The sequence below is a fragment of the Cryptotermes secundus genome, unplaced genomic scaffold (genome assembly GCF_002891405.2).
Source record: "Cryptotermes secundus unplaced genomic scaffold, Csec_1.0 scaffold55, whole genome shotgun sequence".
NCBI lineage: Eukaryota > Metazoa > Arthropoda > Insecta > Blattodea > Kalotermitidae > Cryptotermes > Cryptotermes secundus.
Window position 1 is genome coordinate 833,792 of NW_019740654.1, and position 18,673 is coordinate 852,464.

An 18,673-nucleotide genomic window follows, 5' to 3' on the forward strand; every position below is an offset into this window, starting at 1 on the left:
GTTTTTGGTGTCTCTCTTCGTCTGATGCCTACCCTTTGACCTGTCCAGCAAGGGAGGCCCTGCCAGTAGCTACGCTACCGCTGGTATAGCTCTCAGGGTCCTTGGCATACTCAAACCCCCTCACCACGATAAGGTGGAGACACCAACGAGGGGGCCACCCCACAATACTAGTGCATAAATATTAGATAGGGAAATCACTGATTATGATCTGAACCTAAGAAAATATTCGACATTTTTCTAAGCATTGAAACAAAAAACGAACACATCACTATGTATGTTCTAGACTCAACTATAAAATCCAATTACGTCAGCTGTAACAACTCATGCTTTCCTGGTAACAGTGTGATTCTGTAAGCAGTTTAATAGATGTAAAGAAAATAATTCCCTGGTGCTGTATACTTCCTGCTCACACATGTAAGTCTGGAAGATTAGATGGCAAGAATGCAGTCCGTAGCCTATCACATGGAAATACACTTCTGTCTTAGAAATCACTTGCCATCATTCTTCATGCTATAACACACTCTACACACCAGTGACAACATGTGTTTCACTTAGCTACCACCTTGTTACAAGCAAGAATTCTTCATGCAAACAAGTTATGTACATAAAAGGGGAAACTTTTGAATCCATTGTGGGTGAATGGAAATGTTAACATACTTGAAAACTACAATAACCTCACTACACATCACTGTATATATTGCACACAAAAATATAACATCACACTAGAGAATTTAAACTTCACTTTACACTCGACATTATTGTGACCAAAACAACATACATTATACCCACCATTCTTTGTCACACAGAACTAAGATATAAATTAAAAATAACTTCGTCAATGGGAACTAGAACTTCACTTTGCACTCTCTTCTTACAAGTACTTATACTAATGCAAAAGAAAGTATATCATTCTGACTAATAACGTACTCACACTTGTAATATTCAAAGGCTACATACCAAAATTACACCGTTTTTGTCATACCAAATATGCACTCATGAAATCTAATTCACTCTCTATCCATATAACCACTAAACACATTTTGTGCAAATCACTGTACGTACTTCATATGAGATTATTATTAATTGTGTAAGAATAACCTCAGAGACGCATTGTCTTTCACAGCACACCCATTTTTCTTATATGCACTTACTTTCTTTAAATCAATCAATGTACATAATGGTGTATTCTTCCTTCACACATACTTCAGTTTCATGGTTCAGAGGGAAAACACTTCGATTTCCTTGTGGAACAGAGGAAACACATGTTTGTAAAATTTCGTGCACTTGCCATTACTCGGTGTAGGATAATACACACATTAAAGCCTACCATTTGCACTATCTCACTGAAACTTTTAAGATATACTTTCAGGCAGATAATTAATCAGAACTTGTACATATATATGTACATAAACACGCGCAACACCGTCTTATTATTTATAAACACCTCTTCATACCAGGAAAAAANAACGTTATGCCATTGGAGGTTAGCATAATGCCATAATATGTGATATTCAGTAGTCATTTGTATCACCGTGGAGGATGCGCAAACTCGTGAGGTGGGAGCGGCGTTTTCGACACAATATAAGCCATCACGTAGCAATATAATCTCGGAATATAATAGCATAGATTGATATTATCGGGGGGAAAGACCATGAACACGCTAAATTTTATACGTAACGTCATATTTCGATTTATAGCCCATGTTACGACGGTCCTATATTACGTTCTGTTAAATAGCAGCTTCCTAAATGACGTCACTCTTAGGTGTGCGCAATGAAGCACTGCACATCCACCTGTAACTCGGGGGTACCATTCGCTGATGTTAGGTTAGGTTAGGTTTGCGCAGTAGACTACTGCGCATCCATCTGTACCTTGGAGGAGGCGAACCTCGGTAATTTACGCTAATATTAGGTTGTGATTGTACATTATGACAAATGGCTCGCAGCCAAAAAGGAAGGACACATCGCAGACACAGTACACACAGAAACGACTCCCATAGTGGACGAATCATACTATACGCGAGTTTGAATTAAGACATATAGATGAATAATCTTAACAAGTTTTAGTATATACAAATTTTATCGTAGTTGACGAATAATGTACTTTCTAAATAATTTTATGACAGACACAAGATGGCAAACAATGTAATCGCTTAGCGTAAATAAGGAACCTGAAGATGGCACTGTGTTTCTGAAACATGTAGTAAGAAGCGATATATGAAATTGAGTGCACTACAAGGCGGCCATTGTATACATGTCATGGATGAAAATCAATGTAGCAGGACTCTAAAATACAACATTCTAAAGAAATAATAATCTTCGAAGGGAAGTGTATTCTTCTGAATCATCGCCAGCATCTGGACGTCGAGAGTAGTTTTTTACAATATATGATATGTGGGGTATGTTTACTTTGTTTGACTCATTAGTGAATGATTCTGACATAAAGATGTATGCAGTTTATATTTGTTAGTGTCACTTTCTTTTCTAGTCAAGTGGGTCATCAAGTAGTGTGCAGTCCGCTGGGGACCGCATCGGAGGGGGTGGAGGAACAGTGGCTCTGTCAACTGCTGAGCATGATGAATCTGGAGTAAGGAGGGATGACCTAGGTCCTCCATGTCAAACTTCTGAAGGAGGGGAAAACGATTCCGAGAACCGTATTCTTGTTCCGCCATTTACAGATGACAAGAATCGCGAGAAGAACAAAGACACTTCTGAAACTGAAGGAAGTGAGTACTTCTCTTATTACATGTACTCTTTTCCAAAATTCGCAGTGTTTCCCAGAATTTCATGATCAATACTTGGTGGCATGATTTATATGAGGATTTATAAAAGTGGTTCATGTTATATCACACTCTTTCTTCTTACGATGGATGAGCAGCACATTTTCTGCCATCATCAATGTCATTGGTATGCCATAAAAGAAACTCCGTGGTTTTACTCCGCAAGCGAACTATACCGACCAGGCAACCTCCGCTTCTCAGCGAAGTTAGTGCTAACTTTAGTGGATAGAGGGTGTCACATGGTCTGCACAAGGAATCCCCCATGGCCGTTAATTTCGGTTTTCTAGACCATTATTTCCGTAAAATAGCTCCTCAGTTATCCTCACGAGGCTGAGTTGACCCATTCCAGGCCCACCATTTCCCAGAAAATCTGATAGCACCGGGAATCGAACCCAGACCTCTGGATCTGTAGTCAGGAACTCTGACCACAAGACCACAGAGGCAGTACCATTCGTAGGCCATTACTGTGATAAGTGCTTCTTTCAGTATTATCCAATTGTCATAGTTCTAATTATCAAGAATTTGTTTCTAATTAAAAAAATGTATTTTATTTTCACATAATGATGCTTTAAATTGTATATGTTTCTGTTACATTTACTGCTGTGTAGTAGTACTACAGTGTAATTGTATATGTTTTCTTCTGCTTTAAAATTATGCAACTGGTTGTGTTGTAGGTCGTCTAGATCGAGCAGAACAAATCACAGAGAGAGGAGGAAGTGGCCATGAATGTAGAATTTGTCTGGAAGACTTCCACTTCATCAAAGTTTTGGGTAAGGGTAGCTTTGGCAAGGTGATGCTTGCAGAACGGAAGGTACCGGGTGGAACTGGATCCACTGATGAAGTGTATGCTGTAAAGGTGCTCAAGAAAGATGTCATCATCCAAGATGATGATGTGGATTGCACCATGACGGAAAAAAGGATTCTTGCCCTTGCTGCCAAACATCCCTTCCTCACTGCACTTCATTCATGCTTCCAGACTAAGGTACATCTAAGTTCTTTAAATCTGTTTTGTATTATCAGACGGTTGCTAATGCTGTGACCACCTCGTTGGTCGAATGGTCAGAGTTCCTGGCTACAGATCCAGAGGTTGGGTTCAATTCCCGGCGCTACCAGATTTTCTGACAAGTAGTGGGTCTGGAACGGGGTCCACTCAGCCTCGTGAGGATAATTGAGGTATTTCAAGGAAGTAGCAGGTCCGGTCTAGAAAACCGAAATTAATGGCCATGGTGATTCGTTGCGCTGACCACGCAACACCCTCTATCTGCTGAAGTTGGCACTAGCTTCGCCAACAAGTGTTGGTCACTCGATCAGGATAGTTTGCTTGCAGGCTAAAACCATGGAGGTTCTCTTCTTCTACTAATACTGAACTGCACTATGAGTATGACAGTTCTAGTAGTTTTTCAGTAGGTTCATATATTGGTCTACTGTTATTTTTCATATTAGTCTCATTACATGTTTTCATCTTATGAAAGAAAATGGTCAATGTCAAGATTACTGGCAGCAAAGAGTTGTATTTATTTGGTACAGATGGACGGCTGATCTAACATTTTACTGAGAATGATCCTGTTTTGAAAGTCACGCTGAAATCTCACTGTGTGGTCAGTACTTAATACATTGTTTTTGGAATAATGTGGTGATAATTTTAAGTGGTGGGGTCTTTTTCCTTGGGTAGAAGTATCCAACAGTTGACTGTTACTAACATCCTGAGGTAGACACTTCAGTTTTATAACAACTTAGAATAGTTGTGTATAATAAATAAGCTAAAATAGATAAATATGTGTACTGCAATAAGTACAATCTTCACACAGGCAATTGAAGTTAGAATGAAACTGACAAGGTTTCACTGAAGACTGGAGTGTAGTTATTAAAATTTTGAACCTAGATGATTTAGAAATGTCCCATGACCTCATGCTGAAAATTTGTATTACGGTAGGAAAATTGAAGAAAATTATAGAAATGTTATTTTTGTGTGTGTGCATGCCAGCTCGTCCCTGTCAGTATTCTGATTGGTAATAATGAAAGTATGTATTCTTCATTTACACTAACTGTTATAAATCTTGACACTTATGTCACAGTTCTAGCTTTCCTGTGGCACATGCTATAAGTCAACCACATGAAGCAAATTTTTCCACCTTTACTATGGGTCTCTTACTGTTTTACAGCATTGCTACCATTAGTTGCTACTCTTGTGCAGAAAGCTTAGAAACAGCCCCTGAACAAAACTTGTATCACACTTCTGACAGTATTTGGTAAAAATAAAGCTATCCCTGTAACAGGCTGTGAAGGCCCATGGGGTTGTGAGACGTTAAGGGTCTCACATTACCTTGACAATCGGCTCAAAGATGGCAGTAAGGTTGTCAGCCTTATGCACCAGCCACGCTTCACTCCCCAGGAAAATTATTTAATTAATTCCTGGTACTCATTTCTGTTAGAGGCTGAGTAAACCGCAGGGCCTAGCGGCCTCCGTAGTCTAGAGGTAACGTTCCCACCTCATGACTCGTGGTATGCGGGTTCAAACCTGGCGGAGGTCGTGGAATTTTTAAGGGTTAAAAAATTCAGGGAACAAGTCCTCTGGGAGGGACTTTAAGCCCTTGGGTCCCGTGTCGTAGCTTTACGGCACGTAAAAGAACCTCATATCTCCAAAAGAGGTCACTGAGCCAAATTCAAGGACGTTTCCCGCCCAACAGTAGTCTCTAATGCCTCTGATAGATGGGGGAAGCATTATAGATACCGCCAAGCTAGTAGAGGCCGAACTTGCTGGCTCGGTCGGGACTGATGGTACGCACCAATATCGGTAGGCTATAGAGACTGGTAGAATATCATAGAGGGCAGCACAATAGATCAAACTGGTCGTGGTGCATGGGGAAACCCACCCTCTTCAATAACTAACTAACTAAACCCCAGGGCCTAGTGCAGCCAGAAGGATTAGGTCAATTGAAAAAAATCCAATGACCTCATCGGGACTTGAACCTGCGACCTTTCGGCGTAATTTATAAATCAAGAAACACACAGACACAGTGTTTCTAGAATAAACTTGTTCCTAATCTACTTAGTCACATTCCCAGCAGCATTTATGTGGATGCCTTAAGAACAACAACTTGGAAGCACTGAAGCTGTAACAGAAGTCCTTTTCTAACATTTGAGGCTTTCACGGCAGTGACTATGAAGAAAGCAGTCTGCTTTTACCGGTTCTCACGGTCTCTTCGCTTGCAGATTTCTTATATTTTTTCTTCTACCCTGAAGATGGAGGCGATACGTTCCTCCGAAACGTCGGTTAACACCACATACACGGTGCCAAATCCCAGAAGACTGCTTTCTTCATAAGTCCTTTTGATTTGGATTATTTTACACAATGAGTATGTTACTCTATTCACAGGACCGATTGTTCTTCGTTATGGAATATGTGAATGGTGGGGACCTCATGTTCCAAATCCAGCGAGCACGCAAGTTTGATGAGCCACGAGCACGATTTTATGCTGCTGAGGTGACATTAGCATTGCAGTTTCTCCACAGACACGGGGTTGTGTATAGGTAGGAAGGTTGCTATCAACATTGCAGTTTGAATATTGCTCACATTCAGTACAGAAAACCATATATAAAATGTATGTTTCATATTCAGTAAGCCTGGCTTCAAACAAAATTTGTTCATACAATAAATCTTGCCATTTTTAGTCTATGTGCATTTTTATTCATTTGCGCCCACACATGTATAGGTGTATTCTACCCCCATGATAGTTTGAACTGAGTTGAGTAATGAAAATTACATTGATTTGCATATGGTGGATGTGGTTTATTTGCAGAGATCTGAAGTTAGACAATATTTTACTGGACAACGAAGGCCATTGCAAGTTGGCTGACTTTGGAATGTGCAAGGAAGGAATAGTTGATGGGGCCACCACCACAACATTCTGTGGCACTCCAGATTACATTGCTCCGGAGGTAATTGTCTTCTTTTATATTAAATGTGATTCTATTAAATTTTGTTAAGCAGTTTTAATTTTGTGTTAATGTTTTCCTTCTTATATTAAGAGAATATTTTTAACCATTTCATGCTTTTCATATATATAATTTGATTTGTTGATGGTAGTACTTAAGGAGCAGATACACTTTTGAATTATAGTAATTAATGTTTAGTTTTTCCCCATGCATATGCAGATTCTACAAGAGCTGGACTATGGGCCAAGTGTGGACTGGTGGGCTTTAGGAGTACTCATGTATGAGATGATGGCTGGGCAGCCCCCTTTTGAGGCCGACAACGAAGATGATCTCTTTGAGTCTATCCTGCATGATGATGTGCTGTACCCAGTGTGGCTAACAAAGGAGGCTGTGTCCATACTCAAAGGGGTGCGTGTTTTTGTAATGTGAGAAACTGATACATTAGGAGTATCCTCAAATTTCTTTGCTTGATGCTTTTTACACATAGATGTACTGATTTTATTGCCATTAATTAAACAGAATAAAATCATGCGATAATCATATTTCTGGATCTTAGGGGAGAATATTTATGTGTTGATTGTTGTTGTCATCCCCCTGCCGCAGAATTGTGTTTCATCTATTTTCTGCTCTCCCACTTTCTCTTTAACCCAGCTGAATGTATTAATACAAATTAACCTTGGGATACAGGATAAACACAGTCTCCCTAGAAGTTGTATTGGGTATCTGAACACGAAATTTCTGCCCCCGCATGAATTTCTATGGCAGTGTTTCTCAACTACCAGGCCCTGGCATCAATTATATTGGGCCTTTGTCTTATAGAAAAAATAATTTACTAGGCCGCTGAATTACAGGTTGAGAACCGCTGTTCTGTGACACCCATATAACTGACCACTGCTGCACTGCCCAGCATCAGTGCATTAGTTGCATAATGCTCTTAGTAATGTAAAACCATTCTCACTTTCCAAATTCAAGACAGCCATCTAAAGAAGAGAATGTAGCTGTCACTCTCTCTCCTATCTACATTTTCACACCGTTGTGTCTATTTCAAGCAAATTGGCTTTATAGTATTCTAGGCACTTGAAGCCCCCTGCCCACCCACCCAAACAACTTCGGATATCCCCCCAAAAGAAAGTTCTCCCCTCCCCTATTGCTTGAGAACAATTCATCGTAGCATATTGGGGATTTTTGTGTTTGATAGAGCATAGAAAGAAAAAAATTTCCTCACTTCTATTAATAGTTTTTGAGATATTTCGTTTTTCGGTTTTCTGGAAATAAACAGCAGGTTTTAAAAATTCACAACAAGGCAAGGATTTGCATTGTAAAAGATTGTTTGATTTGCTTAAATTCTGTTACATTATATTAATATCATTAATTAACATTATTATTTTGTTACACTTCATAATTGTATGTGCGCATTAGGTCAGTTTGTTCTTCATATGTAGGTTGGAAAACATAATCTTAGATCTGGATTACTACATAAATGCTTTGTTGTTACTGGCAGTTCATGACAAAGAATCCTGCCAGACGCTTGGGCTGTGTTGCGGCTCATGGCACTGAGGAGGCCATCAGAAACCACCCGTTCTTTCGAGAGATGGACTGGGATGCTCTTGAAGGAAGACGTGTGAAGCCACCATTCAAACCAAAGATTGTAAGTAGCACACATTTATATTCATATCCTGACCTGCAGTTAATAGAATTGTCAGATAGTGGGAGATATAACTGCATAATGAGGAGCTTCATAACTTGTACTCTTCTCCAAGTATAATTAGAATGATCAAGTCAAGGAGGATAAGATGGACAGTGCGTGTAGCACGAATGTGAGAGAGGAGGAATGCATATAGGATATTGGTGGGAAAGCTAGAAGGAAAGAGATCATTTGGAAAACCAAGATGTAAGTGGGTGGGTAATATTAAAATGGATCTTAGAGAGGTAGGATGGGAGGGTATGGATTGGGTCTGTCTGGCTCAGGATAGTGACCAGTGGAGGGCTCTTGTGAACACGGTAGTGAACCTTCAAGTTCCATAAAATGCTGGGAAGTTCTTGAGTAGCTGCAGAATTGGCGGCTCCTCAAGAAGGGCTCGCCTCCAGGAGTGAGTGAGTGGGAGATAGGATCTCATAAAACAATGAAATTAGGTAGTGTGCATCTGTGTGTGTGCATACGTATGAACGAAGTTTCTCATAAGTTGGTATAAGGATTCACATTAATCAGATTATGAACTTGGATCAGCAGGCAATGTAAAATTTTTAATTATTCTGGAGTCATATGTTTTATTTCAGCTTTTTCAAATGAAAATGAGGTAGGCAATTTCATGCCATATTTCTTTCGTGATATGTATCCCTTTTGGGAGTTCCATTTTATATTGACACACATGCACTCACATATGTGCACAGACACACACACACACACACAAGAGAATAGTGTGATATGTCTTGTTTTTTTTTTTTCTGAGGACTGAAGTTTTATTTGAAAATTCAAATGAATTGTTTCTGTTGAATGGCCACCAAATCAAAAGCATAACTAATATCTCTTTAGTTTCTTTAAATAAATATTTCTCTTTATGAATGATTATTTGGAAGGGTTGGAATTAATACATGGGTTTGGGATAGAACTTTGTTGAGGTTTGCTGAAACATTTATATGGGGGTTAATGTGGTACTGTTATTAAATTGTAAATTATACTAGATTTTTGATGTCAGAATACAATTAAGTTAAATAATATGGCTGGTAGTAGACATCTCTTGCATATGCTTAGTTTACAGTTTAAGAAATGCCAATTTATTAATGTTCATCTTAGTCAAACACAAAATAGTGATTTTCTTGAAAAGAAATATAACAGTTTTGATTAAATTTCTTTGTTTATGGAAACCGTCTTGCTAAATAAAATTGCATTGTTGTATCTACCACAAAAGTAATGGTTCATCATCTAGGGGTCCACACATATATATGAGGAAATATGTGCCATGACTTTGCATTGATTTTCTGTTTTATATTTATGCAGTTGACTGGCCCTTATGCACATATTTTATATGACCGTGTGTTTTCTCGGAAAGAATTCAGATGTACTTCACTTTAAGTTTTATTCTCACTCTCCAAATCATATTCATTCTTAATACATTACTTTACTTGTTATTGTTAAATGTATCTTTAACTATTGTCATCAGGGAATGGGTGATTTTGGATCTCCTACTACTTCAGCGCTAGCAGACATGTTTTACTTGGGGATAGCAATATTACCATTGAAAAAGGTGCAGCACTCAGCCAGCCGAGTAGCATACATTCAATTGCTGTGTTTCAGTACATTGCTGATAAAGTTTAATGCTACTTTCTGCACTGTTGAGAAGCAGTAAAGGAAGTGATCTGTGACTTCATTTTAAATTTGTTTTTCTTATAACAGAAAAGTAAAAAGGATGCTCTGAACTTTGATGCTGAGTTCACAAAAGAAGATCCAGTGCTGACGCCTGTTAATGCTGATGTTGTTCGTGCTATTAACCAAGAAGAGTTCAAGGGCTTCTCATTTGTGAATCCTGATTTCAACCCAGGAAGGTATCAGGCAGATAAATCCACAGCCTAAAGGAGCCCAGTGCTAGTGTGGTCAGTTGGTCCTAACTTCAACAGTCACTAGTTCTCACAGTAGCCGTGGCATGTTCCCATGAATACTGCCTAAATTTAATTGCCATGGCAACAAGCGCACAGCTGCTGAAGTGAGATGGCTGCCTACATGATGCAACAGTGATGTCACCATGACAACATGGCTGCCTAATGCCTGTAAATACAATGGCTGCCTAATACCCTAGGTTAGAACTAACTTTAGAATAGAACATTGTTGCCTCAACATTTTCCTCTGTAAAGCCAAAAACCCTTGTCTAACCCCCTGAGTGTTGTGTCTAAAGCAATGTTATGTCAGATTTAGTGCAATCAGTGTAAACATTTTATATACACATAAACAAGATAGAAGAACATTAAATGTATGTATAACCATAATTTATACAGTTTAACTGAAGTTCTCTGTAAGATAATTACTATTAAGAATTTGTTTTTTAATAATGACATTTCTGTTGGTGCACCTCCCAAGGACACTGAATTAAGTCGAGGGACTTGATTCACAATAGTACTATGGTCAGTATTTTTGACATTGGCCAAGTCGAAACAAAATTGTCATCGTACAGTTGTGTACTTACGAGATTAGTTGTCTGGTCAGGTTGGTGAAAGCACAATATGTATCAGAATTAATTGTAAAGTATGCCCCTAGAATGTTGTCCATTATGTAAGTAATAATGTAATGTGTGAAACTGTATACGACGTTCATGAAGGGAACGGGAGTGTATGTCAGAATGCATCACATAGCATAAAACTGAATGTGGTGCTCATTTTAACAAAATATTGAGCACACAGAAAAGGTATAACAAAGTATGAATGTGCAGGAGAGTGTGATTGTTATTATGTATCATGCACGGTTCTAAGCTTCCATTTTGCATGGCAAGAATCTTTGCCAAGGCCTACTGTCGCTCGTAATGTGGAGCGGCAACAAAAAATGATGTACGTAATGTTACATAAAATTTGTCCTCCGTTTTGTTGTAAAAGTATGTATGTTTGTTGTGTTAGAGTCTGAAAATATTTACGGGTGTTTGTTGTTGTCCTTGTTGTTTACATTGTTGTCGCAGTTGTTGATACAGTGCGCATTATATTATTTAGCTGTGTTTTCAGAATACCATAAATGAGGTATAATCTTACACATTTTAAAGAGTACAGAGAAGTCACAAACAAATCTACTTGGTAATATAATACCTTGTTGTAAGTGTGGAAACAGACACAACTTTTTAGCCGTTTGTACAATAAGTGTACAGACCTAATGTTTTAAAAAGTGTAATTGCATTTTTAAATAGAACATATTTAGAGAAGGTTGTAAGTGTAAAATAGCTGAGTTACCAAGTACATGCACACTTCTCTTGTTTACAAGAACTGTCTTAACTTAAGGACATATACCAAAAGGGTTACTGAGGTAAATCTACAAACATATATATATATATGACCAGAGGGAACTTTCCCCAATCAACTAATTACCATGCAATGCTGACTGTCAAAATCTAGTCATTAGGGACAAATGCGTTTGATGCATAATGTTATTAATAATAAATATGACTACTATAATAATGTGAAATAACATTGGGAGTCAAATTTCCTGTTACAAGATCACAACCAGTGAATACATAGGTTCATTTTACTATATGTATATTATACAAATGGACTTACTCAAGTCATGTCGTCATGAATTGAGGGAAATGTCTGGCCTATTCTTTATCACATGGATTGACATTCATCATTTATGGTTGTAACATAGTGTCTTGAAAGGCACTGAGGTTTTGATGCAGGAGCTGGTGTAATTAGTCAAAGATGTGTCTGCCATGTAAGTAGGATTGTGTGTGTGAACATTTTTTGAGATCAGCTGACTGAAAAAAAAAACTCGTTAGATTTAACACAAGAAATATATATATATATATCTTAAAACATCTATATTAATATTATATACTTGAGTATTTGTGATGAAGAATTGCACAAGTTGAGTGATTAATGTTGAACACAAGACAGGAATGATCACTTGTTTGTTGGGCTACTGATGGTGACCTGATTAAACATTTGGTCGATTTCTTCGGAATTTCCCAACACACTTTTTTTTTTTCCACTTTTCCGATGAAACCTGACCATTACATTAACTAATAGTCACAGGCTATACTACTGTACACTGTGGGTTGATGAAGTGTTATGAAAACTACTGTAATGTCCTTTTTTTAAAAAAGAAATAGCAATCTTAGTCTATAACTATCTGTAGCTATGTGTTCTAGAGTAGACACAGGCCTTTCCTTGTCAGTGCTGAAATACTGGAACACTAACGCAATGCCATCATATCTCCGTCAACGTGATTTGTGGTGATGCGTCAGGCTGGATGCAGCTCCTGTTATCCTCATGCTAACGAACGAATGCCAGAAGCTCAAGCACCATCCCACTGCAATGGCAACATGGCAGTACTCCTGCAGCCTGCGCCTCCCACCGTCCTCAATGGAACGGAACTGCAGCGAGTGTTCTACCATGTCAGGTTGAAACGTTCACTTCACGCATTCGTTTGTTTGTTATCTCCTTGCCAACCGTGATATACGGCTGGCTGTGTTTTCAAATCGCTTTGTTGATCCGCTTAGTGCTGCAACCAAACCTCTTAGCCGTCCTCGCTCGCTCCATTAACTTCTATATGTCATTGTGGAAACTTTTATGTGTTGTTCATTAAAAAGTGACAAAAAACTAGTCATCAGTATTTGTTGTCATCGCACATCACATTGAGATCTGAAGCTTTGTTAGCATCTAGTTTTTTTCAGCTGATTAAAGAATCAGAGGTGAAAATGTATGATGTATACTGGCTTACATGTATTGAATTATTTTCATAATTAAATAGGCAGTCTTAGACTGGCAAAGAGTGAAAGTCCATCACAGGCTACTGAAAATCAGTTGATTAAAACTAACACAAAGAATGCCCTTGCATCACAGCAATTGGGCACCCTGTTTTTGTACTAGTAGTTGCATCATGTCCCAAATAAATCTGGTCCATGCGAAGCCTAAAACATTATTTCCATAGTCATTTGAAGTGGTACAATAAAACATGTATTTATTTATATTTGTAGAGTTTAAATTATATTTAAAAATGCATTTAGTACTCATATTTTGATTTTTTCCCCATAAATTAATATATTGTTGATGTGTTATTGTATTAGGGAACGAATTTTTTAATAATGTGATGGTCTAATGAACACATGTTTCAGTTTATTTGTTAGTAGGTGTTTAACAATAGGTAATTTGTGCCTGGAACAACAAACATGATTGCATTGCTGATCACCTTTCTATATTAGGCTTAATAGCATATGTGAGTGCAAGATCTGGTAAATATGATATATGATAAAAACCCAGTTTTAAATTTGAAATGGTTGAAAAGTGAATATGTTGTACCTTTAAAAATTATGGACCTAATGCATTAGTTCTCCAAGAGAATACATTGCATATTTCTTGGGACTTTAGTTCGTTAATGTTGATGTACTTAAAAGCACTATTCAAGTATTACGAAAATTTGCAGTATTTGCTGTCACCAGAGCATAAAGAAAAAAGTGGAAATATAGTCATGGGACATGCATGTATTTTATTGAAGGCTTTTATTACACTCTATTATGATTATTTTATGTATAGTATTCTACCAAAGAAGGCTTTAAAAAGCTTGCACATATTTTTTGTTTCACAATCCCAGGAGTAAGTAATTATTAATTTTCATGATAAGGTTACGGCAAAGGTCTCAAATCCCTCTGCAGGCTGGTTCTCCACAACTTTGTGGGAAAACTTTGGGCTTGAGACTTTTGCACAGTAATCATTAGATCTGGCAGAGGGGAAAATTTAAGTTTTTAGTGCAATTAAAATTTTGAGTGCATTGTTTAAAATTGATAGGGTTTATAATATTGTATGTACAGTATTAAAAAATGTTAAATTATTTGTAAATCAGAATTTATGCATTTATCAAGCAAGATGTATGGTCGATTATAATACTGGAGTAAGAAGCAAACATCTGTGTGATTGACAACAAGATTACACCTTATTATGTTACACGAAAATATCCTATAAATGTTTATTACTGTGGATAGCAGCAACATTGATCTAAGCTTGATTTTTTTCTTGATTATCAAGAGTGCACAGAGCCCGAGTTAGAATGATGTCTGTCTGCTTTTGTTGTCCATGAGATTAAACCAGAAAAGATCAAATATGTAACTGTGCTAGTATTTAGCATGTGTTTTTGTATTTATTTTTATTTATATATTTTTATTGTTATAAGAGGACATTGCTTTTAGATCATTGCTTTTTATTTTATTTCATGTTTTCTTCCTTTTACAATCATGTGCTGCCATGTAGGTTTCCCTCCATTGTTTATAGTAACCAGAATACTACAGACTGTGCCAAAATAGTGTAACCATCTAATTAATATTTTCCTGTTTTCCAACACAAGTCTTGCAATGTCCTCAATACTATAATATATTAATATTTTTGCTCCCAAAGTTGTGTCTCCCTTGATTTGATCATTTGTCAAATTGTATAATAAATTACATTAAATATTTTAATTTTATTTTGTGTGCACCCCATCCTGAAATTATTGTTTTCAGTAATAAATTATCTGTATGGAAATTTGAAATGTGCATGGTGTTTCTTGTGCAGAAGGATGAAAATACCCTGTACTTAAACCATATCCATTATTTTAGTAGTTGTAATTATTGTATAGTAAACCCACTAAGAGTTCCTGCCTTTGAACTGTTACCTTGCATCTCAATATAATTAAATTTGGAAAACCCAAAATTAAGAAGTTCATTATTTGGTAGCCTTTGTTTAGAATGTTTGAAAGAAACATAATTTTTCCAATTCTGTTTATGTAAACTTTATTATTATTATTTTTTTAAGCTTTCTGTGTTATTGTCATGAAAAGATACATGTGATTATGGACTGTTTTTCCAAATTACTTTTTGTGCTGTATGCTTTGAATGTTACAGATATATATCTGAACTTATCAGTCTCTCAGATGGCATATTACAGTTATGATGGAATATGGAGCATAATTTCAGTTCTTGAAAAATTCTCTGAATATTCATGTTAGCTACTGTGGGAATGAATGGAACATATTTCATTCAGTTCAAGGAGAATTCTGTAAGTACATTACTCAATTGTGTTGACTACCACAGGAGGTAAAAGTAGAAGCAAAATTAATTTTGTTACTCTTATTCTAGCATAAGATCAGAGAAGATGATGTCCTGCAGACCATCGTTATGGTTCATGTGCCAGCGCATTAGATCTGTTGCATATGACAGGATAAGAGGATCACTGTTTAGCTGGGGATGATTGGATAGACAGGTTGGAGTATTGGAGTAACCTCTTGCCATACTGTCATGCAGCAGCAGAATTAAACATACTTTCATCTCACATGAACATTGACAAATATACATAATCATTTTATTAGGCTGTCACTTCCAGTGCCTCATATTCTGTTCTCTACATATATTAGTACACCATTCCTCCACTCTCAAAATACAACAGCATTCATTGTTTATGTTGTTCCTCTCAGTGTGACTGCAGTGCAGATGGAGAAACTTATGATGAAATACAAGAGAATTCGAGAAAGAGCTTCTGATCCATGAGAGTGAAATTACATTTGGTGGTATTGCTACTGTATCTGGTTGTTGTGTAAGAAAAATGGATGAACACACAATACAGCGAATCACAAAAATACATATAAATATATTAACATTTCATTATAATTAATAGAAGTACTTTGATGAAACATTTCAGAGAGAGAAACTGGGAAGTGAGTGCCCTTCCTGTTTAACGTAATGTAAAGTAAAAACATATTGGAAACACCAAAATAGGAACATGAACATTCTGATAGAAGATGACAAGGAATGAAGGCTAGAAAATATTTCTGAATGGCAAAATACCAGAGAAGTATGTTTAAAAATCAGTTGTGGTCTTGAAAATTTACTAAGAAGACATGTTGGAGGTAGTAAATATAGTAACTCTGAAGGAAACTGAAAGCTCTTCTTATTTGAGTAAAAAATTTTCAGCCAAGAAAGCATGGAAAATGCTATAAAGCTGGAAAATTTTATGGGACTGCTAGAGATGTTATTTTGAATTGAGAAATGCCAGTAGTTAATAAAACATTATTTACCCATTTTGACATAAGGAGCTGGAATATCAGTGTGGACTAAGAGACTTGAGTAAATTGCAGGTGGTAGGCCGCACCATAGCTCAAGCGGTTAGTTGTTGGCTTCCCACCACGGCGACCCCGGTCTGGTCAAGTGGGATTTGTGGTGGACAAAGTGGTGCTAGTGTGGGTTTTCTCCAAGTACTTCAGTTTCCCCTGCCAATCTTCATTCCATCATAATTACCCGGGCCAGGTACAATAGGCCAATCAGTGGCTGCTGTGCCGAGTGGACCCAGCCGGATTCCACCCCCCACTAGCAAAAAAATGTATCTATGGAGGATTCAAACAAATGAGAAGGTATAAAATATGAAACTAGGTTGACAGTAGTGGGTAAATCCTGTTGTAGAAGTCACATTGTGTAGCAATTCAGCCATGAGACTGGGCACTGCTAGCCATTGTATTATCTCTCCAGTTCGAGGCATTTTATGTTTGAGAATACGGTTTCTGGCATACAGTCAAGTAGTTAATCTACTCTACTGGAGTGGTGCATACAAAGTTAGAATGTGTCATATAAGGTACAATATATATTTCTCCAGTTTTCCAATTTTGGTGGTGTGACACCACACTACCAGCTGGACCAGAGCATTCAACTAGAAGGCAGAACCACTACAAGAGAAATAGTTTAAGTTAACTATACAGTGTTATGAACATTGTGAGAAGTTGGCCAGAACATTAAGATATGGATGTGGTCAACAATTGAACTCCAGTTACTTAGTAGTGAATGTCTCGGTAATCATGACGAGAGGAACTATTGAAAAAGACATTTCCTAAGCAATGCATACAGACAGGTTTCCGTTACAAACGCTAGGTAAACATTGTTCTCACAACAACGGAAAGGACATTTTCATGACAACAGAGAAAAAAGGTGTTTGACTCAGTGTCCTATATACTGTGCATCAACAGCTACCTCAAGAGGATTACTAGAAGATTATTTTAGATGAGAATCCAGGAGACAGAAGACAAACAGGATTGTGTTACAACTGATTGTAGTTCCACCTGGTGAATATCCAGTAAATCAGTTCATCTAATCTGGAAATCTGGAACCCATTGATTACTCGTCGCAGGATACGAGAGAATATATTACCAGAATGGACAATAATAGGATTTCTTTGAGATCATCAGAAATTAAGGTGGTGAATAAACAATCACTGGGAAAGACGGACATTCACAAAATATGAAGATTACTTTCTTAAGAAATGTGATACTCTCTGATATGGTATATAGTTATCACATTGCAGTAGATAGTAAACAGTTTAAAGAGGAACCTGCCACTTCCATCTCCAGAATAGAAGAGTGAGAAGTGAAGATGAGGGTAGTAGGTTCCTTTGAAACGTTGGTAACTAAATTACCAGACTACACAGCATCATCCCACAAGGTTTATCTGACACCAAGTACTCATGTACTCCTGAGGGATGACCCAGGTAAAGGTTTAAACATGTAATAAAAATATCAACAGCAAAATGACACGGTAGTGTCTGCCTTGTTTGTTTGCTGAACTTGTTGTGTAGGCCGCGCCATACCTCAAAAGGTCAGTCACTGGCTTCCCACCGCCGCTGCCTGGGATCAATCCTGGGTCTTGTCAAGTGGGATTTGTGGTGCAAAAAGTGGCGCTGGGTCAGGTTTTCTCTGAGTACTTCGGTTTCCCCTGCCAATTTTCATTCCACCAAATTCTCCATCATCATAGTCACCCGGGGCTGGCTACAATAGGCCAATCAGTGGCTGCCGTGCTGAGTGGACCCAGTTAAGACTCCAACCCCCACTAAGCGAATTAAAAATAAAGTATTGTTGTGTAGACTGCCTCAAATCATACTTTTTTGTTGTCTTTATAGTCGCCAATTTGTCAACCTTGGATTTTACATTCACAGAATAGATGAGGATCCAGGATCCATAGCAAACAAGAAATGTCTTCCTAGCTACCTGCTCTTGCTGGTTTCTTACTCACTAATTTTTTACCCTGAAGATGGAGGTAATATGAACGTCGGTTCATATATGGACTACACGGTGCTATATCCCAGAAGATGGCAATTTTCTTAACTACCACCATGAGAACCTCAAATCCTACAATATCTGCCTTGTCTGAGTAAACTTTTGAAGGAATGCCCTGTATGGTGGACAGTGAAGCATACAAAGTAACACACTACAGCAATTACATAGAGATATGTATCTGATGATGACTTATAAGGCCAAAA

General features: G+C 37.6%; 1 protein-coding gene across 2 annotated transcripts in view; it reads left to right on the top strand.

The window, feature by feature from the left end:
• The window catches only part of LOC111872343 (protein kinase C), a 48,243-nt gene extending 34,383 nt beyond the window's left edge, over positions 1-13,860 (top strand). For both annotated transcript variants that reach the window (XM_023866110.2, XM_023866111.2), the window contains exons 8-14: positions 2,488-2,725; positions 3,454-3,761; positions 6,156-6,310; positions 6,580-6,718; positions 6,935-7,123; positions 8,217-8,363; positions 10,110-13,860. In XM_023866110.2, coding sequence (XP_023721878.1) covers positions 2,488-2,725; positions 3,454-3,761; positions 6,156-6,310; positions 6,580-6,718; positions 6,935-7,123; positions 8,217-8,363; positions 10,110-10,286 — 1,353 coding nt within the window. In that variant the 3' untranslated portion in view covers positions 10,287-13,860. The remainder of the gene's footprint in view (positions 1-2,487; positions 2,726-3,453; positions 3,762-6,155; positions 6,311-6,579; positions 6,719-6,934; positions 7,124-8,216; positions 8,364-10,109) is intronic.
• Positions 13,861-18,673: the final 4,813 nt, after the last annotated feature.